The 20,080-nt window shown below is 38.0% G+C and overlaps 1 protein-coding gene and 1 long non-coding RNA gene across 5 annotated transcripts in view; both read right to left on the reverse strand.

Annotated features, from left to right (window-relative positions):
• The window catches only part of DEUP1 (deuterosome assembly protein 1), a 62,639-nt gene that overhangs the window by 22,616 nt on the left and 19,943 nt on the right, over nt 1-20,080 (reverse strand). For 3 of the 4 annotated variants that reach the window (XM_021382005.1, XM_021381998.1, XM_021382017.1), the window contains 6 exons: nt 19,439-19,651; nt 12,551-12,687; nt 11,483-11,588; nt 9,761-9,958; nt 7,721-7,807; nt 5,435-5,634 (listed from right to left, as the gene is read on the reverse strand). In XM_021382005.1, coding sequence (XP_021237680.1) covers nt 5,435-5,634; nt 7,721-7,807; nt 9,761-9,958; nt 11,483-11,588; nt 12,551-12,687; nt 19,439-19,651 — 941 coding nt within the window. The remainder of the gene's footprint in view (nt 1-5,434; nt 5,635-7,720; nt 7,808-9,760; nt 9,959-11,482; nt 11,589-12,550; nt 12,688-19,438; nt 19,652-20,080) is intronic. The other variant, XM_021382011.1, reaches the window with a different exon arrangement.
• LOC110390705 lies at nt 15,738-17,845 on the reverse strand. Its single transcript, XR_002433831.1, has 2 exons — nt 17,678-17,845; nt 15,738-17,597 (listed from the first exon to the last, which is right to left on the reverse strand). It is a non-coding gene; the product is annotated as an uncharacterized LOC110390705 (long non-coding RNA).

Raw genomic sequence — 20,080 nt, forward strand, 5'->3', positions numbered from 1 at the left:
GTTTTTTTGTTCATTTGTGCAATTCTGATTGCTCAGCTGTTCAAACAGTTTCACGCATCAGGTTATGGGCATTCCTGCAGAAGTTTAGCAGCTTTCCAGCAAAGTTACTGTGAATGTCTGAGGGTGCATACATTGCTTCAGCTCCCACTTGTATCACTCTGATTTAAACCTTTTAATTGCAACTTAAGCTGAGTAACCTTGCCATATAATTTTTCAGGATAAGATCTAAACCACAAGCAATGTGCTTCAGTATGATGGGAAAGAGGATGAAATTAGCCACGCAAATACTAAAATAAAATATTAAAGTAGAAGTGAGATGTGAAAAAAAAACTATTATTTGTTGTCTGGATACTTAGTCAATTTTGATCTAATATAAATGTAAAGAACAATGTTTGAGTAGTTAGAATTTAGAATAAATTTTTAAATCGATTAAATAAAAACACTTGTATAGGAAAGCAGCTGCCTCTTTACTGCATCATTAATTTATATATATATGTATATTATTTTTAGGTGCACAAGAACATGCTTTTGTAACAACAAGGGAAATTTTCAGTCTTACAGAAGAATTTTAAGCACTTTATTATGACATTCTGTAACTCTTTCATCCTGCTAACAGGGGATGTGAAATGGATGTAAAAGCATGTATTTGTATTCATTTGTAGTTCTGTCAAGCAAACACTATTATGGTTAATTGCAACTCAAAAAAAAGCAGGCTCTTTGCTTTCCGTTTGAAATATCTTCTCCTGACAGATAACTGAATAATTCTGAAACCACGTTGATTAAAGAGCAGAAAATTTTGAGACTAGCTTGCCCAGATGTCTGCTGAATTACACTAATTTTCAGTTGCAACTTTACTTGTACGATATACCAAAACATGAAAAAAAAATCAATTATTTCAGATTTTATTACATTTCTGCTACAGTATTTCTGGCAACAGTAGAAAATGCCACTGTACTGAGATCTACGCGTATGAAAAAAAAGAAATTTCTCTCTTGGGAGGCAACCACTATACTTAAACATGACAGCTGTTTGAAATGATCCTATCGTTGAAAAGATTCTAAAACACTTCACAAACTTGAAATGCATCTACAGAAGTTTTTAAAGATCAAGTTCTCTGCCACTAAAATACAATCATTATGAATACCTAAGGATGTGCACTGCTGCTAGATCCAGCTTTTATTTCTAATAGAAAAGGAAGAATTGGCCAAGCACAGTGAAAGGGCAGTGCTGTCTGCAGAAAGATCGCGCCATCGTTGTCTAACATCAGTTTAAAGCTTTGGTGCTGGGAGAGGATGGCTGTGCAGTCCTAATGAACCCTGCTTATCCACGAGCACGCTGGGCCTCAAACGCGAGACTGAGCACCCCATAGATGAACAGTAAAGAGAACTAATGAAGAATGTATTTTCTCTGATTATAAACTAGTGGTGACTAAGATACTCTGAATGCTATAGGATAGCACATTTTAAGTATATTACTATACAATTTTTGTTATATAGTTGAAGATAGAACTCCCTGAGAATATTTACCAAAACTTCCAGTTTTCCAGGTCACCTAAAATCTTTTTGGTGTCAGAATGATCTCCTTTCTTTCATGCTTTTCATTGAAATAAATACACTGCTGCTTTTCAGGGCACGGGAGAATAATTTTTATATCTTTTTTGCCTATTTTAAAGTCTATTCTGTTTATTATTTTTATGAAGGGCACAGTGAAAAAACACCGCCACAACTGAAGGTAGATTCTATGAGTAATAAAACCACATTTTTTTTTTTTTTTCCATTTTGTGTTCTGACCTTTTTGGAACTAATTTCCTCTGTAAACCCACAGTAAAGTCTATGTGATCCGTGTTCTTTTTTTCCTCCAGAACTGGTTTTCTATGTATTTAATAACAGTTATTACAGTTATGTTGCAGCTTACTTCACTAAGAGCAGAATTGTCAGACTTGGGTGTCTACAGTTATGGTATCTTTCACATAGTGAAAAGACTCCTCCTCCCCACCCACCCCCAAAACCACTGATTATTTAAAGGAACTTCACTTTCTGCTGCAATCCGTATGATTGCTGGGGCTGTTTGCTATCTTGGAGAAACATGCCACCTACATTTAGGTGCTTTGATATGGATCCCATGCCTTCACTTCAGACAAATTTCACAGTTGAGGCTTAAATTCCTGTCAGTTCAGTGCAAAATAACATCTGAAACCAGAGTTCCAGTTTGAATACAAATGTAAAGGTAGGCAAACGTCTGCATGTTTGTAAAAAAAACAGGCCATTGTTAAAGCTGGCAATGCAAATTCACTCCAACTGCAGTTGAATAAGTGCTTTTAGTGGGTTTATAGAGAATTTAACACATACACATACTTGACAAAAACAATATTGCTGTTGGCATGGAGACACATGGGACGAGAAGTGAAAGAAGAATGTCCTCACAAAGGGAATATTAGACAGAATAGTTTCTTCCAGACACACATATGTATAAAATCAGCCTGGTCCCTATGACATCAATGTCTTCAGCAATGCAAAACAAATTCCTTACACAGCTCGTGCTGGCTGACATACTTCTCCTTGAGAAAGAGAACAATGGATCTTTAATGACCAAATGTCTGCAGAATCAACTGTGTTACTTTGACCTTGCAAATGAAACTTAATTAATGAACTAGATTTTTAAAAATTGCTAGAAAGTATTTTTCTGAAAAGATTGTTTTTTCTGCTTCCAGGTAATCTATTGCAATAACTGATGTAGTGGTGAGTATGATGAAGGATGTGAGACCTCCACAGGGTAGTGAAAACTTCCTTACAACAGATAGTGAAGATCCTTTAAGATCCTGCTGTGTCAGTTGGCTTTCAGTCCTACCTCTGCCCTTCACTTTTACCACACGATGAAAGTGCTCTTTGGCTTGAGCAATCACCTAATCTGTGTGTGTGTTTATAGTAACTTCTTATGGGAACTCACATGCATGTTTTAATTTCTGAAGAAGCGGGCTAAGCACATTGGCTTCATCAGTGAAAACCATCTTAAATCATGCAAACATTTAAATTAACTGTATTTGGACAACGTATAAAGAAGGAATTAAAACTTTGGGGATAGGGAAAGCTTATTTCAATATCAGTTAAAGCCAACAATAATCTATGAGCATAGTAATAAACTAAAGTGGTTATAGGTAGGATGTGGCTGCAGTCTTTTTTAATAAAAAGATAACACTTCGCCATGTGTTACTTCTTGATATTTAGAATTTCAATGTACAGTCAAGGAAATAAGAAATGCCTCTTGCTAAACAGTCACTCTAACTTCTTGAAATTTCCTGTATTTTCTCTGGAGCTCTTCTATCTTGCTGCTGACTGGGATTCTGGTACTGATTGTGAGAGAAAAACATTTTTGCAAATGTTCCTAGGTTTCAGAATGCATACAGGACAAACAAAAAGTACGGCTTCTGAAAACCACCATTTAAAACACAGCCTCCCCACCCTGCACAAAAACTCTGTTTGCTATTTTTTTACAAAGTTAAAAAAAAAAGTCTTTTTGCCCTTTCTCCAGTGCCATAATTACCATGGAAACTGAACTGCAAATTAAAACAGAATTAACATGGTTTATGCTCTCAATGCAATAAAACATACCCCAGAGTTAAACTGAAACAACAATTGCTTGGTTTATGTGCACACAATAGATGGGTGAACATTTATTTTTTGTTTTCTGAGCAAATCTTGAGGTAGTTCCCCATCTAGGGAACAGAGAACAAACAGTACACAGAGGGCCAAATCTTAAAAAGATGACTGACTGTTGCTTTTATGCACCGCATGTGGAATTTGTACATTTTAAAAAGTCTTTATGTGCATTTAGTTAAATAAATAGCCTTAAGAATTTGTGCATGTTTTAGAACCTGAAAAACAGGCTCAATCTGCCTATTCCATCAGATTACTTGAGTCGTAATTTAAACTGTGTTCAGCAGGGCTGGTTGAGATCTCTGCTGTTTCTCTCTGCTTAGGTTTAACATCAGTCTTAAATGGCTTTGAAATCAGGATCTTGCAAATTACCTGCACAGCTCTATTGTTCGTTGCACTTAAAGTTATGAATTTCATGATTTCACGAAATTCTATGATTTGTAGTTCCTCTTGTACATTAAGTGTAGTCAGAATGGGAGAAACCTACTTCTACTCACTTAAGAAGAGTGGAAGCATGGACAAAAATTGCTTTGTCCAATTCTGGTGAAATTGAGACGTACAGGTGCATAGCATTTTGGTTTGTGAATCTTTCATTTAGTGAAGCCTTCAACATCATTTGAAGTTTAGCAGGAAAACAGCTATAGCTACCATATATAGCTCTCTGTGTATATGAATATATACATAGGCACAAATGTACAGAGATACTTATTTACATACATACATATATATTTATTCATAATAAATACTACTTCCATCACTAAACATCATATTTAAAAGGAAATTTTAGATGAATGTGTATCAACAGATAATGCAATGCTTTTCTGTTACACAGAAGAAAATCACACCGCGTTTTGTCAGTGACTGAACTTATGACTTAGAAAACTTAGTCCATACAACTCTGGCTCCACATTATTTAAACTTTCCTTCACAGAACTGTTATACATTAGTGCTACTGCATAAGTTCTGTATTAGAAATTATCAAAATATTTAGCTTCCTATTAATTTTTAATCTCCTGCACTATGAAATACTGCTATGAAATAGCAGAGAGGTTAACTTTTTTTTAATTACTGCACTGCCATCATTGTAACACATTTGAAAGTCCTTCAGCGCTTCACTGAATACAGAGAATTAAAAAGAGATCACTACAATATGTTTCCTATGAGCCTGAATATTCTTAAAAGACATTATTTTTTCCCTAATAAGGGGCTTGCTGTAATAACAATTTATTCAGGGCAAATGAAATTATGTTTCTTCTAAAAATCAGGTCACCCAAGAACACCAAAACTTTGCGAGGCATTAAAATACACATAGTGAAATTTGCAGCAAACGAGACTGGTGGGACACAAAGCTTTTCAGCAGGAGCTGTAGTTCAAACTGCTTATTAAGATAACCTCCTGTGGAGCAGTTTACTTCTCATGTTGATTTGTATATCCTTTCCTTTCCTTGTCTTGTTTTTTTATTTGGCAATAAAAATTCATTCTGTCCTGTTTTGCAATACCTGGAGCTAAGAATAACTGAAGCAGCACACTAAAAGGTTCTTAAATTGTTTCATGTGAAAAATAGCAAAATAACTATCAAACATTTCTGGGACTTCAGTTATCAACAAGTTCAGTTAGCCACGCACAGGCAAACAGTAGGAAAACCTCACAAATACACTAAGTAGGTCTGATATTTAGGTTTTTGGGAGTTCTGATTGGACAGAAAAGGCAAAAAAGCGTAAGAGTTTGGCTTCCAAAAAGCCTACAGAAAACTTTGTATACACGTACAAACTAAATGTTACCTCTCTTCCTTTTCTTGCTTCTTTGAATAGGTTTGGTAGCTGTGCTCCGTCTCTCCCTGGTTATCCACGCCGCTCAGCATCGGTGTTTCTGTGCGATTCTGTAGTTTAACAAGACTATTTTGTAATTTTGCACTCTCATGTTCCAGTTTGTGAATAGAAGCTGTGAAATCTCCATGTTTTTTCTTAGATAAATCGATATTCTGTGAAAGGAGATAAAGCCCTCACTCAATGAGCATTTTTCCCACAATAAATGCGTGTTTGTATTTTAAACAACCACAAAACAATGTTCTATGCTGAAGAAAGACCTAGCTACCACATATAATCAAGCAACGCTTGTGGCAAGCCAAAAGAATTGCCTCCAGAAAGAAATACTGTAGATAAATGGGAAAGAAAGGATATCAGCCGCTATAACACAATAAAACAAATTAGAATTTCTCAACAAACAGGGCATTCAAAATCTTATTGTTGTAAATTCATCATCAATGGCACTGTAGAACTTATGACATAAAACCAACACAAACGGCTATAGCTATAGATTTTGTTACTCCCTTCAGTAATGACTCTACTGAAAATAACAAGAAAAACTACGTAAGTTCTTTACCAGATAAAGCGAATGTCTACAGGCATAGTTTGATATCTGTGTCAATATACATCACCTTCAGTTTCAGAAGCAGTAAAGCCACATTAGCACACTGCTCTCCACCTGTGTTACTAAATCCTGCCTCTTAGTCGGATTAACCCACATGAAATAAAAGTCAAAGTAACGAAAGGGCAAACAACACATGCACTGAAAAGGCTGAAGAGGCCCGTCCACTGAGAAATCAAAAGTGGAAGATTAGTACTGGAAGTATGCTTCCAGAGTAAAGTGTAGCACTGTACTATCACCAACAGAAAGTTATCTGCAAGGACTTGTCAAATGACACACGAAAGACTAAAACCACACACATTTTACTAAGAAGTGCTCTCATATATTTCTAGTCTTACCCTATTCTTTTGGAACTTAGTAGTTCATGACGATTAAAGATTTAGTTTGTGTACATTGCTAGCACAAATAAGGCTCCTGCACCTGTCTATTTTTCGCTCTGTTTGATGTAATGTTATCTCTTCCTATCAACCACGCCTTAGTTAGCTAGTTCTATGGCAAAATTATGAGCCAACCTGGCATGGAAGTGCCAGAAAGTACAAGAAAATTCAACATTTTGTCAAAGGATTGATGGAGGGTAGAGGCTCAGCTATGTCTCCCGTGTGGAGAAGTGAGGTAGGACACACAAAGGAGGCTGTTAAGTCACCCTAACGTTAATAGCTCTAGAATCAGCAGTACAGTTATAATGGCAAGAACCCCACAGCTGAGTTAACACAGCTACATTGCTTTTGAAATCTAAACAGGTACCTCTTCCTGGTGATGAATGACACTACACTGATACAGGCTAGCATTATTTTGAGGAGTTTGTGTTACGATCTATTGTAAAAGCACATCCATAAACATTGCTCCAGTCCATGCAATCTTAACATCCAAATACCAGATAGTCCTCAATGTTTAGATCCTCACAATAAAATAGTAAAGTAGGAAGGAATTATCAAGTCCATAAATGCACTGGTATGTGTAGTGACCTTTGCATGTCTAGTAACTGGAAAAAGGTGACATTCTTGGGTGACATTTGCAATTTACAGTGAGACAATTACCAGGCTATGAATCCCCCAAAGACATATTTACAGCATTATTTACAAACAGTATTTCAGTGTTCTCTAGTGACAGACACAGTAACTGCAGATGTTCAGTAAGGAGGGGAGGTTTTGAAATGGTTTATGGAAGGCAGTGGATGTAATTTTAATCATATTTGTATAAGCTGCAATTCCACATTATGTTACATTGTATGCTTTTATAAATCAAACCTTAAATATCCCCTTTTTCAGGGGATATGTGTACTTTTTCAGGTACACATTTTTGTGTCTGTGAGAATGACAACTGTTTAAACATGGATATTTTCTGAAATAAATAAAGTCAGTGACAACAAATAGGCCCTGATAAATTTTTCAGTGTCAAAGTGACTGAAAAGTCTTTCTTAAGTCTAGCTTATTATAGTTAATGTCAAAATTATTGCTACCTGTACTCATTTTCAGGCTGCATGTGAATGCAATTTGTCTTTGATTATGTCATTCAGTTTATTTTTATTTATTTCACACAAGCCAGAAACTTTTAAATCTGCCATCTCAATCTACATTTACAGGAACTACAAGAAACTGTTCTTCATATTGCATAGATTAAAATAAAATAAAATAAATTACCATGCAACTTTTATACTTCTGATTTTCCATGATCTCTTTTAGATGCGTGTTTTCAGATTTGATAACTTTGTATCTGAAATTCAACAACTAGGAAAAAATTAAATTATTAGTTAGATATCAGAACATTGCTGTTAACTTGGAAAAATACAGAGTATATCTTAAAATCATAAAGTCATGGAATGGCTTTGGATGGAGGGGGCCTTAAAGATCTAGTTCACATCTAGTTCCAACCCCTTGGCATGGGCGGAGTTGCCACCCAACTGATCAGGCTGCCCAGGATCTCATCCAGCCTGGCCTTGAATGCCTCCAGAGATGGGGCATCCACAGCCTCTCTGGGCAGCCTGTGCCAGCGCCTCACTGCCCTCTGAATAAAAAATTTCTTCCTAATACCTAAACTAATTCTGTCCTCTTTTAGTTTAAAGCTATTCCCCTTGTCCTATCACTAACTGACCATGTAAAAAGTCAGACCCCTCCTGCTTGTAAGCTCTCCTCAAGTACGGGAAGGCCACAATGAGGTCTCTCTGGAGCCTTCATTTATCCAATTTAAACAAGCCCAACTCTCTCAACCTTTCTTCATAGTTCGAGAAGTGCTCAGCCCTCTGACTGTCTTCGAGGCCTTCCTCTGGACACAGTACTCTATATGGGGCCTCACAAGTACAGAGTGGATGGGAACAATCACCTCCCTCTCCCTGCTGCCACCCCTCTGTTGATGCCTAGGATACTGTTGGCCTTCTGGGCTGAAAGTGCACACTACTGGCTCATGTCCAACTTTTCCTCCATCACGGTGCCCAAGTCCTTCTCTTCAGGGCTGCTCTCAATGAGTTCCTCTCCCGGTCTGTACTCATAACTGGGATTGCCTAGACTTAAAGTGCAACACCATGCACTTGGCCTTGTTAAACCTCATTAGAATACAGGTATGTAAAAGTTTAATTAGTTTTACAAAATATGTATAATTAATTACGAACTATAAGAAACATTTTTTTTAAATACAACAATACTAAATGTGATAGGACTAGAGGGCATTGCCTCAAGTTGCACCACAGGAGGTTCAGGTTCAACATTAGGAAAAATTTCTTCTCCAAAAGAGTGGTGAGGGGCTGGAACAAGCTGCCCAGGGAGGTGGTAGAGTAACCATCCCTGGGGGTGTTCAGTAAATGTTTAGATGTTGTACTGACGGACATGGCTTAGTGGGGGAATATTGGTGGTAAGTGGATGGTTAGACTGGATGATCTTGGAGGTCTTTTCTAATCTTGGTGATTCTATGATTTTAAATCAGAAAGAAATACTATATAATCTATAAGAGACATAGAAATGAAGTGCCACAAGTTTTATTTACCTTTTTGAAAGAAGTAATCACTTAGGAAAACAAGACATTACACATACAGCACATGTGGCCTGGTAAAGAGTGCCACACAGCATTAGCAGCCTCACATTTTCCCAAATATTAACTTTCCTATTGTCAAAAGTAACTATTACATTAATCACTATTTTTCAAATATGCAACAAGCCTCTCAGAAAACCCAGATACCTAGATAGCTTCATAGGTATCACGGTTATTTTAGTTTACATAACTAAGTAACAGGGATAGCATATTTGCTTTTAAAATGGAAATTTACCATTTAAAACATGAGTACCTTGCAGTTTTTAGCTTTCAAATTGATAGACTTTTCTGAGCATATTTGTAACATTCTTTAAAAGCTTTAAAAAACCTGAAAAGATAGGAAATGTTCTAGATTATCTAATAATTCTAATGATTAACTACTTACAATAACAACAAACTTGAACATTTCCAAATCTTTTGCATATTAAAATGGTGACTACAATTGATGGTCAAAACAATTTGCAATTTAGATGTACAGTTGACATTTAGTGGTGTTTCACTGTTATGGCATCAATTTGGCTGCTTTTGTAACATTTAGCAACTATCAATGCTGATGAAAACTGCAGAAAGAAACGCTATGCCTTTTTTTAACAGATAATGTATGTCGTGATCTATAGTGGGGAGTAAAATGACCTAGGCTGCTTTTGCCTGTTGCATACCTGTTGTTTTGCTAACAATTTGTCTTTTATCTGTAACTCCGTTTTTAACCGTCTTTCCAGAAGACTAGCTTTCTCCATGATAGTTGCTATAGTGATCTCCTTCTGATGAAGCTCTTCTGTCAGGTCAGAGATTTCTGTCCTTATCCTTTCCTGCTCAGAGCAATGGGACTGCTCCTCTCGATAAAAATGGTTTCTTATCTGTAGCAAATATGTTTCAAAAAAAAAAAAAAAAAGTTGTTGTGCAGTAAATACAACTGCATCACTAACAGCCCACTCACTAGTGACTTTTTTGCTGCCTGCTTCCAAGACCCCAACTCTTCTAACCAAGTCAGACATTTTTGAGATTTTACAACAGTGTCTTTCTTCACCAGGCGGAGCCCACAGCTGTATTAATTTCTACATCTTTTTTTCAGTCCTTCTCTTGGGTTTTCATTTGCCTACTTAGTATTAGAAATGAACAAAATACAAAATATTTAAATTCAATGTTTAAAATAACGTAATAATATTAATTCTATGAATTGGAATTTAAGCAAAAAAATATTCAAGGAAATATTCTTTCAGTAAACCCAAGTATGATTTGTTTATATTGCTCCAAAGTCAACTTAGGCTGCATTAAACATATCTTTAACCTAAAATAACTTCGGAGGAATATAAATAAATAAATCTAGGGACTCTTTAGTGAGAAACTATGGTAGAAATAGTATATATGATAAATGAATTTATAAGAACTTTTCTGCCATTACATATAAAATTTAAGGTCAAGTTTTCTGCACTTATCTCCTATGCAGAGTTCTCCAAAGAATCAACACAAAGATTGTTTTCATAATCTTTCTACCAGTAAGCATTATATTATCTAAGAAACACAACTACAAAACCAGCATAAATAGCTTTGAATGCATTTTAATAACTCTTCAAACCGTACACAATCAGTAGCAGATGGCATTTCAAATTTATTTATGCAAGCTACAGAGAAATACTAGAATTGTAAACAAATAGATGTAGATGCAAAAAATCCAAGAGCTAGAGCATGCCAAAATTGCTGCAGTATCCAAGTCAGCTGCATCCAGTTCCAGGTGTTCCTGCTTACATTGCTACACAGCAAAAAACCACACCAAGCCCATAAAGGGAGTTTGGGTCATCTCCTTCCTCTAAGTGTTTTCACTTGCCAAGCCTTATGTGATTCCACAGTGCTGTGCCACCATTGCTCGCACACAGCACTCCTGAAAAGTGGAATGCAACATGAAGCAAACTCAAAAGAAAAGAGCACTGCTCTGGGTTGTGCAGCAGATGACTGATTAAGCTTACCCTTGTGTAGGTACCGGCCATAGGGACTTTTAACAGTTGATTTGCTAGTATATGTTACATATGAGACCATCTACAAACAACTACTTTCCTCATACAACTTATTAATTACCCATAGCCTTGGAGGGCTTACTACTTGTAAGGTATTATCTGAATCACAGTGATGTTTAAAACTGGTCTAAGACTTTAATGAAGTAGCTACCTTTGTTGTGAGCACACAGAATCAAAATACCAATTGCACAGCTATATAATTACCATATATGAAAACTTTATCCATATATGAAAACTCTATAATCTCCAAAAACTATAGTTCATCCTCCAATTCTCTTCTGCACATGACCAAGACCAGTACTTCGCGTTCTCTTTTCAAAATCCAGGATTGCAATGTAAGATCTAGAAACACTTAACAGTATGAAGTACCTTGTTTAGCACTTCTCGTTGGCTTTCTTGACTTTGTGCCTGTAGTAATAAATCAGCATTTTTATTTTCTGATTGCTCAGTAAGTTGTACACAGGATGACGGATGCCTTTAAATAAAAAACAAACAAAAAACGAAATAAGCAGAATGCGCAATAACATTTACCTTACAATATCTTCTCCTTCATGTAAAACTGGGAACCTGCTTGCTGATGAAAAAAAAAACAAACATCAATCAGGAAAAAAAACAACCCAACACCAAAAGATTTGGCTTAAAACAAATTGGATCTTGGGAAATTTCTAGAGGTTAAGGACAACGGAAGAGTGTGCAGAAAGGATCTTGAAATCTCTTGTTGATTAGTATTTCATATATTCTCAAGATAGTTATGGTAGATTAAATAAACCATAAAAACATGAACCTTTTACTCAAAGGAGGCTAGGAAGAATTGTAACTGAACTACTCCCAGTGTGTTTTAATGCCAAGGAATATAAAGGCACTTTAAGCAAAGAAATAAAATAGATGAAATATATCAATTTGCAAAGATCTAGGCAACATAAAAGCCTTTTAACACAGCCGACACCTATTGCATGCAATCTTATCCTATATGAAAATGTTTATTCAAAAATTGTTTAGTCTGATCTCTGAATTGCAAGTATCTTTTTAAACAAATTTAATTTGGAATCATCATAGAATCACAGAATCCTTAGAGTTGGAAGGGACCTCTGAAGGTCATCTAGTCCAACTCCCCTGCAACGCACAGGGATGCCACAGCTACATCAGGTTGCCCAGGGCCTTATCCAGCCTCACCTTGAATGTCTCCAGGGGTGGGGCATCAAACGTAACACTAGGTAACCTGTTCTGGTGCCTCACCACCCTCACTGTAAAAGATTCTTTCCTTATATCCAACCTAAATTTACCCTCCCTGATCTTGAAGCCATTTCCCCTTGCTCTATCACCACAGAACCTGCTAAAGAGTCCGTCCCCAAATTTTCTTACATTTAAACTAAATACAAGAAAAAAAGTTATTAACTCAGTAGTCATTAATTCAAATATTGTCTTTATCATACATACATTTCCTGCATATCCTTATGATCTCTGATTTTCAGTAATTCTGCACGCAACTGTTGGCATTCCAGATGTATCTTCCTCCAGAGAGCATCCCGTGATTGCAGCTCATTTCTCATCTCTGAAAAGCTTGCCTCTATGTTCTAAAAAACACAAATACATGAAAAGGTATATAAAATGAGAAAGCAATAGCTTAAAATGCTTTATTTTAGTACATCATTTGGTCACAAGTGTTACAGAGAAAGCTGAGGTACTCAACTACTTATTTGACTCAGTCTTCACCGGCAAGGGCTCTAGATGCACCGCCCAAGCTGCAGAAAGCAAAGGTAAGAACTGGGAGAAAGAAGATCTGCCTGCTGTAAGTGAAGGTCAGGTTAGAGACCATCTAAAGAACTGGAAGATGCACAAGTCTACAGGACTCGATGAGATCCACCTGCGGGTTCTGAAGGAACTGGCAGAGGAAGTTGCCAAGCCACTATCCATCATATTTGAAAGGTCTTGGCAGTCTGGTGAAGTTCCCACTGACTGGAAAAGGGGAAACATAACCTCCATTTTCAAGAAGGGAAAAAATGAGATCCAGGGAACTACAGGCCATTCAGTCTCACCTCTGTGCCTGGCAAGATCATGGAGCAGATCCTCCTGAAGGCTCTACTAAGGCAGATGGAAAATAAAGATGAAGTGATTGTGGTAACCAACATGGTTTTACCAAGTGAAGTCATGCCTGACAAACTTGGTGGCCTTTTATGATAAGAGTTACAGTGTCAGTGGATTAAGGAAGAGCAACTGACATCATCTACCTGGATTTGTGCAAAGCATTTGACACTGTCCCCCATGACATCCTGGTCATGAGACAGGAGAAAAATGAGTTAGATGGATGGACCACTCGCTGGATAAGGAATTGGCTGGGTAGTTGCACTCAGAGAGTTGTGGTCAGTGGCTCAATGTCTAGGTGAAGACTGGTGAAGAGTGGTGTTCATCAAAGACTCATGCTGGGACCAGTGTTATTTAACACCTTGTAGGCAGCATGGATAGTGGGATTGAGTGCACTCTCAGCAAGTTTGCAGATAACACCAAGCTGAGTGGTGCAACTGACATACGAAAGGGAAGGGATGCTATCCAGAGGGACCTGGACAGGCTTGATAGGTGGGCCCATGCCAACATCATGAAACTCAATAAGGCACTTGGAGCGGACAGTCCTGAGCACAGATACAGGCTGGGCAGAGAACAGCTTGAGAGCAACCCTGAGGAGAAAGATTTGGGGGTGTCAGTTGATGAAAGACTCAACATGAGCTGGCAATGTGCGCATGCAGCCCAGAAGGCCAACGGTATCCTGGGTTGCATCAAGAGAAGCATGACCAGCAGGTCAAGGGAGGTGACCTCTGCCCCTCTACTCTGCTCTCATGAGACCCCACCTGGAGTGCTGCATCCAGTTCTGGGGCTTCCAACACAAGAAGGACATGAAGCTGCTGGAGTGGGTCCAGAGGAGGGCCATGAAGATAATCAGAGGGCTGGAGCACCTCCTCTATGGGGACAGGCTGAGAGAGTTGGGGCCCTTCAGCCTGGAGAAGAGAAGGCTCCAGAGGGATCTTATAGTGGCCTTCCTGTACCTGGAGGGGGCCTACAGGAAAGCTGGGGAGGGACTTTTCATAATGACATGTAGCGACAGGATGAGGGGAAATGGCTTTAAACTGGAAGAGAGTAGATTTAGACTAGATTTTAAGAAGAAATCCTTTACTGTGAGGGTGGTGAGACACTGGAACAGGTTGCCCAGTGAGGTTGTGGATGCCCCTTCCCTGGAAGCGCTCAGGGCCAGGCTGGATGGGACTTTGAACAACCTGGTCTAGAGGGAGGTGTTCTTCCTTACAGCAGGGGGGATGAAACTAGATGATCTTAAAGGTCAAATCATTCTATGATTCTATGATTTTATGATCATTTCTGACACCTGTATAATGTGTTTGAATGAATATAAATGCTTTTATTCCAACTTGGATCTCTGAAGAAGGCACTGCTTCCATGTCATCTCCTTTCTCCAGAAACGTCTAAAGATCAGATGCTGAACATTCTTCAGCTCTTGCAGTCTTTCAGTGCATGTCTCTGAAACTATCGTAGGAAATATCATTGAGAAGTTCTTCGTCACACTAAGTGTGTCTAAAATACGCAGGTTGCATGATTCAATAGCTTCTTCACACGTGAACAATGCTTCATGTGTAAGAATTTGTACCATAAGTAGCTTGCATTAACAGCATTTCCAATTTTATAAGCATGAAAACTACAAGGCTATAGAAAGGCAGGATTAGGTGCATGTCTTCATTAAATGTTGCCTGAAGGCTTGGAGCAGGTGCCTGTAGACTTACGTGCTTAGATAAGGTGTGTGCTCAATCAACACCAAAACTAGTTCTATCTAGGTAATTGCCTATTTAGATGAACATCACCAAATTTTCACACAATCATGAAAATACATTTCTTAGGGAGTCCACAAATCTTGTCTCTATTTTACCTGTCTTTTTCTGGCTGATAATGTGACCTCATGCTATGTGTTATATTTGACATCATAAAACCTGAATTCCTATGGCAATTACCATAAGGTACACTAAAATCATACTAAAGATAACAAACAATAAAAGGAGCAACAATAATCAGATTCTTGCAATAATAATACCTAGAGAACATTTATTCTCATCCAAGATCTAGATAAAAGAAAAGGATTTTCCAACGATGCTGATGCTTTGCCTTTAAAATTATTACACCAAAACCTAGGATTTTTCGTAATTTCTTCCTTTTAATTTAATATAGTTTCCATATTTAAAAGCAAAAATGAGACTTTTAAACTTTCAGAAGACTACTTTAAAAATGGAATCCAAAAATGACACTGCAAGCAAGAAACTTCAAAGGTTTATTTCCCTTAGAGCCTCACATTAGAATGACCTTCCTTCCAAGAAGCCTGGGGTTTTCCTCTGGCTGAAAGAGCTGCCAAAGACAGATATGAAGCACTTTTGTTTTTTTTATGGGGGCTGTACATACAGATTCATTCATCATATCCTTTGTTAAATTAAGCCTGAGAGAGCTTTTTAAACTTGGAAATGCAAGTCTGGGCATATTCTAGCAAACAAAACTTAATGAATTTTTAAAATTGTCAGCAGGAACTTGCTTATGATCATCTTAATGACTTCAATTTTCAAGAGATAGCCACAACTGGTTCATAATACATTTATTTGAGGTGTGTGTGCGTACACCTCTGATTTGATTATGCTGTGGATAAGGGGAATGTTTCACAATTGTGCGGTGGAACTCAAATCATCTGTGGCACACTGCAGTCATCATGCACATTTACAGAAGTTGTATTTCCTCCTGTGAAATGAAGTAATACCAGGAATAACAGCAGCCACAGCAGTAGCAGCAATAATACTTGAAACAGAACTTCAGGTCAAGAGTTTCACACATCTCTTAAAAAAAATAGTTAGATACGTACCACTTATTGCACTTAGTAAAAATACCAAAATGAAAATGAAAGCATAAGGTTTTGTTTAGAAAATATCCAATTAAATATTACTTTTCTCAGAGAGTGTTTCAAGCTGAAAAATTTACTAATTTTTCTACTAATATTTCTACTAATAGAAGAGAACTACATGTTCTCTTCTTTTTGGGGAAAAAAATTGCTTTAAATAGATTGCCATGTTTGATATCAAAGGAAGACTCAAAACTTTTGTGATCAGCTTTTGTGTTCTAACTCTGCTCAAAAGTGTTTAACTTTTTTAACACAGTCATGTGCTGTATTTCTACATGAATTAGTGTCCACTAGCTGACTTAAGGCAGACTTTACGAGAACCAAATCTCTTGTGTGATGTTCTCAAGCTGGCTCTCATGTATGGTTGCAACTAAGTTTGTCAAACAGTTTATGAGATTGAGAAATACTCTTTAGTCTCAGTTTGGATCTTCTTAAGTTCATATTTTCTGTGCAGCCAACAAATCCATCTTCCATACTGTTCATTATTCTTTCTAATAGTAGTATGACAGAAATAGGTAGAAGCATACATAAAGCAGTCACAGGCATAGAAGACATGTGAGGCGTAATACCAGGCTAGCTGCCATTGAAATCTGTCCCCACCAAGACTCCCCTCTCCTCCTCCTTCTTTCACCTAACCCACGTCCAGCTATCCTCTCTGAGGTCCTTTTCAACCCAGGCCATTCTATGATTCTGTGATTCTATGATCCTCGTCCTCCATCCAGCACTCATATGCACACCTGCCTCCTCCTTTTGGCTGATGACAGACCCTGCACTTCCTGCTTTCTCATATGGACATCCCTAAAAAATATTTCCTCTAGCTTGAAGATTTTCTTAAAGAAGGCTACAGCATGCTGCCATCTACTCTCCCTGTGTCCTACAGTACTTATGCCTGCTGCTCCAATTTCCATGTTTTGTTCTGCTCCATATATATTCTAATCCAACTACTGTTTGTGGCAACCTTTTCAACATGCCTCAAAGCAGGTCTTTTTGCTTGCATACTGATAACTTCCATACATTATAGTGACTTGGGGAACTAATGTGCAATTCAAATGTATAAACATCACATGTGCAGAATTTGGTTGTTCTGACAATACCTGAAATAAATCTCCACCAAATATGTTAATTACTGTAAAGTATATTGTAACTGAAGTTAAATGAAGTTAAGAAAAATAGATGATCTTTCTCCAGATAAAGTCACTATAGGCTACTCGATATATTCCTGAATATTGAAGTGCTTAAATAAATAAGCAAAATCATGTTACCAGAAAAAAATAGAAGTGAGAATCTTATTCTTGATCTGTTTCAATCTTTGCTAATAAAAAAGGCTGAATATATCAGGTAGGAAACTTCTCCCCACTGCAGGAGCAAACTCCCTCCCACTGTACTGGTGGAGCAAGTCCAAGACCAACTTATGAGACTGAATGTGTACAAGTCCATGGAGCCAGACAACATGCATCCCAGGGTCCTAAGAGAGCTTGCTGATGGGGTTGCCATGATGCTCTCCATTATATTTGAAAAACTGTAGCTGTCAGACGAAGTCCCTGGGAACTGGAAAAAAAGAAATATCACTCCCATTTACCAGAAAGGAGGAAGGAGGACCCGGGGAACAACAGGCCAGTGAGCCTCACCTCTGTTCCTGGGAAGATCATGAGCAGATGCTCCTGGAAGACATGTTAAGGAACGAGGGACAAGCAGGTGATTCGAGACAGCCAGCATGGCTTCACCAAGGGAAGGTCTGCTGGCCTTCTATGATGGAATGATGGCATCGACGCACAAAGGGAAGGCAACTGATGTCATCTACCTGGACTTCTGCAAGGCCTTTGACATGGTCCCCCACCACAACCTTATCTCTAAATTGGAGAGATATAGATTTGAAGGGTGGACTATTCTGTGAATAAGGAATTGGTTGGAAGGTGGGTTGTGGTCAATAGCTCTGTGTCCAGGTGGAGGCCAGTAACGAGTGGTGTCCCCCAGGGCACCGCCTTGGGTCTGGTACTCTTTAACATCTTTATCAGTGACATTGATTATGGGATTGAGTGCACCCTCAGCAAGTTTGCTGATGACACCAAACTGAGTTGTGTAGTTGATACAGCAGAAGGAAGGGATGCCATCCAGAGGGACTCAAAAAGTAGGGCCCTTGTGAACATAATGAAGTTCAACATAGCAAAGTGCAAGATTATGCACTTCGGTTGAGGTAATCCCAGATAGGTATACACACTGGGGGAAGAACTCCTTGAGAGTAGGCCTGCTGAGAAGGACTTAGGGGTCCTCGTTGATGAAAAACTTAACACGAACCAGTATTGTGCACTTGCAGCCTGGAAAGCCAGTGGTATCCTGGGTTCCATCAGAAGAAGAGTGGCCAGCAGGGTAGGGTGACCGTCCCTCTCTACTCTGCTCTTGTGAGGCCCCATCTGGAGTACTGTGTCCAGGTCTGGGGGCCGCAATACAGGAAATATGTGGAGCTGCTAGAGAGGGTCCAGAGGAAGGCCATGGAGATATTCCAAGGGCTGGAGCACCTCCCCTACAAAGACAGGCTGAATGAACTGGCCTTGTTCAGCCTGGAAAAGAGAAGGCCGCAGGAAGACCTCATTGTGGCCTTCCAGTATTTAAAGGGAGTTTATAAACATGAGGGAAAACAACTTTTCACAAGAGTAGATAGTGAAAGGACACAGGGGAACAGTTTTAAATTAAAGTGGGGAGATTTAGATTAGATGTCAGAAGGAAGTTTTTTACTGAGAAGATCGTGAGGTGCCGGAACAGGTTGCTCAGAGAGGTTATGAATGCCCCGTCACTGGAAGTGTTTAAGGCCAGGTTGGATGGGGCCCTGGGCAATCTGATCAAGCACTTGATCAAGCAGTTGGCAACCCTGCCTGTGGTAGAGGAGTTGGAACTTGATGATCTCTTGGGTCCCTTCCAACCCAAGACATTCTACAATTCTAGTATATCTTATCATAGTCTTGTCAGAATCCATAGATTATGAGCGAAAGAGGCCCAAACAGCTATCTTCATAGAGCAGTTGAAAAATGGTAAACTAGAGATAAGATAAAATTTTATGTCTATGCTGCCAGCATATTCATTGCACTGAAGAATTCTTCATTGCACTGAAGAATATTCTTAGAACAATAAAGTATTCCATACACTTTTATATATACTTATTTAATATGTAAAGGGCACGTTGTGCAACTAGATACAAACCAGATAAAGAAATTTCATAGAAAGAATTTTACTGTTCACAGCTCATTCTATATTTCTGCAAAGAATACACGTACAGTATGTGTACAGATCTTGTATATAGGCATCTTAGAACTACTTTTTAAAGTATAGTCACAAGAAATTAATGCTCCAAAATTTATTCCGCAGTATTTATGGAAAATAAAATGTATTATTACCTGGCACTGGTTTTGGAACATTTTTAGATCTTCACGGAGTTTCAGATTTTCCTCTTCTAGTCTATTCCTGCTTATTGTCATTTCATTCACTGCTGCCCTTAGCTTTTCAACAATTAACCCATCCTTTTCTTTTTCAGGCTGGCCATATTTAACAATCTCTTCCTGGTTTTGTTTCTTATTGCTTATCTGGAATTGATAACTTTGAGTGTGCTTCTATAAAACAATAAAATATTTTTAATGAAACCCAATAATTACATCTAAATTAGGGCCAAACAGTTGCTACTGAAATGATTAAGCTAATTTCCATTTTCTTCATCAGGACTTGCTTAGAAAAGATGGCACTTTTGGAAAGGTTTGTGTTACTATTCTAAAAGATATTTCCTTTCTTTAGCCTCAAGTTCATCATGCTCAGTGAGAATAACGTTTCTAAAACTTACAAGGGTACAGATTTTTTCAAGGATTTTTCTCTGTTGTGTATTTCCCTAGCACTTTGATATTAATTAGCCTCAAAAGTGAAAAGGTGATTATGATGACCTACTCAAAGCAGTTACCTATTAAAAATGATTTGAAAGAAATTTTTCTCTTTGATATAACAAACTCAGTAGGAGTTGTGTGTGTATGCCTCAGGACTGGTATTAACCT

This window comes from Numida meleagris, chromosome 1, assembly GCF_002078875.1.
Source record: "Numida meleagris isolate 19003 breed g44 Domestic line chromosome 1, NumMel1.0, whole genome shotgun sequence".
NCBI lineage: Eukaryota > Metazoa > Chordata > Aves > Galliformes > Numididae > Numida > Numida meleagris.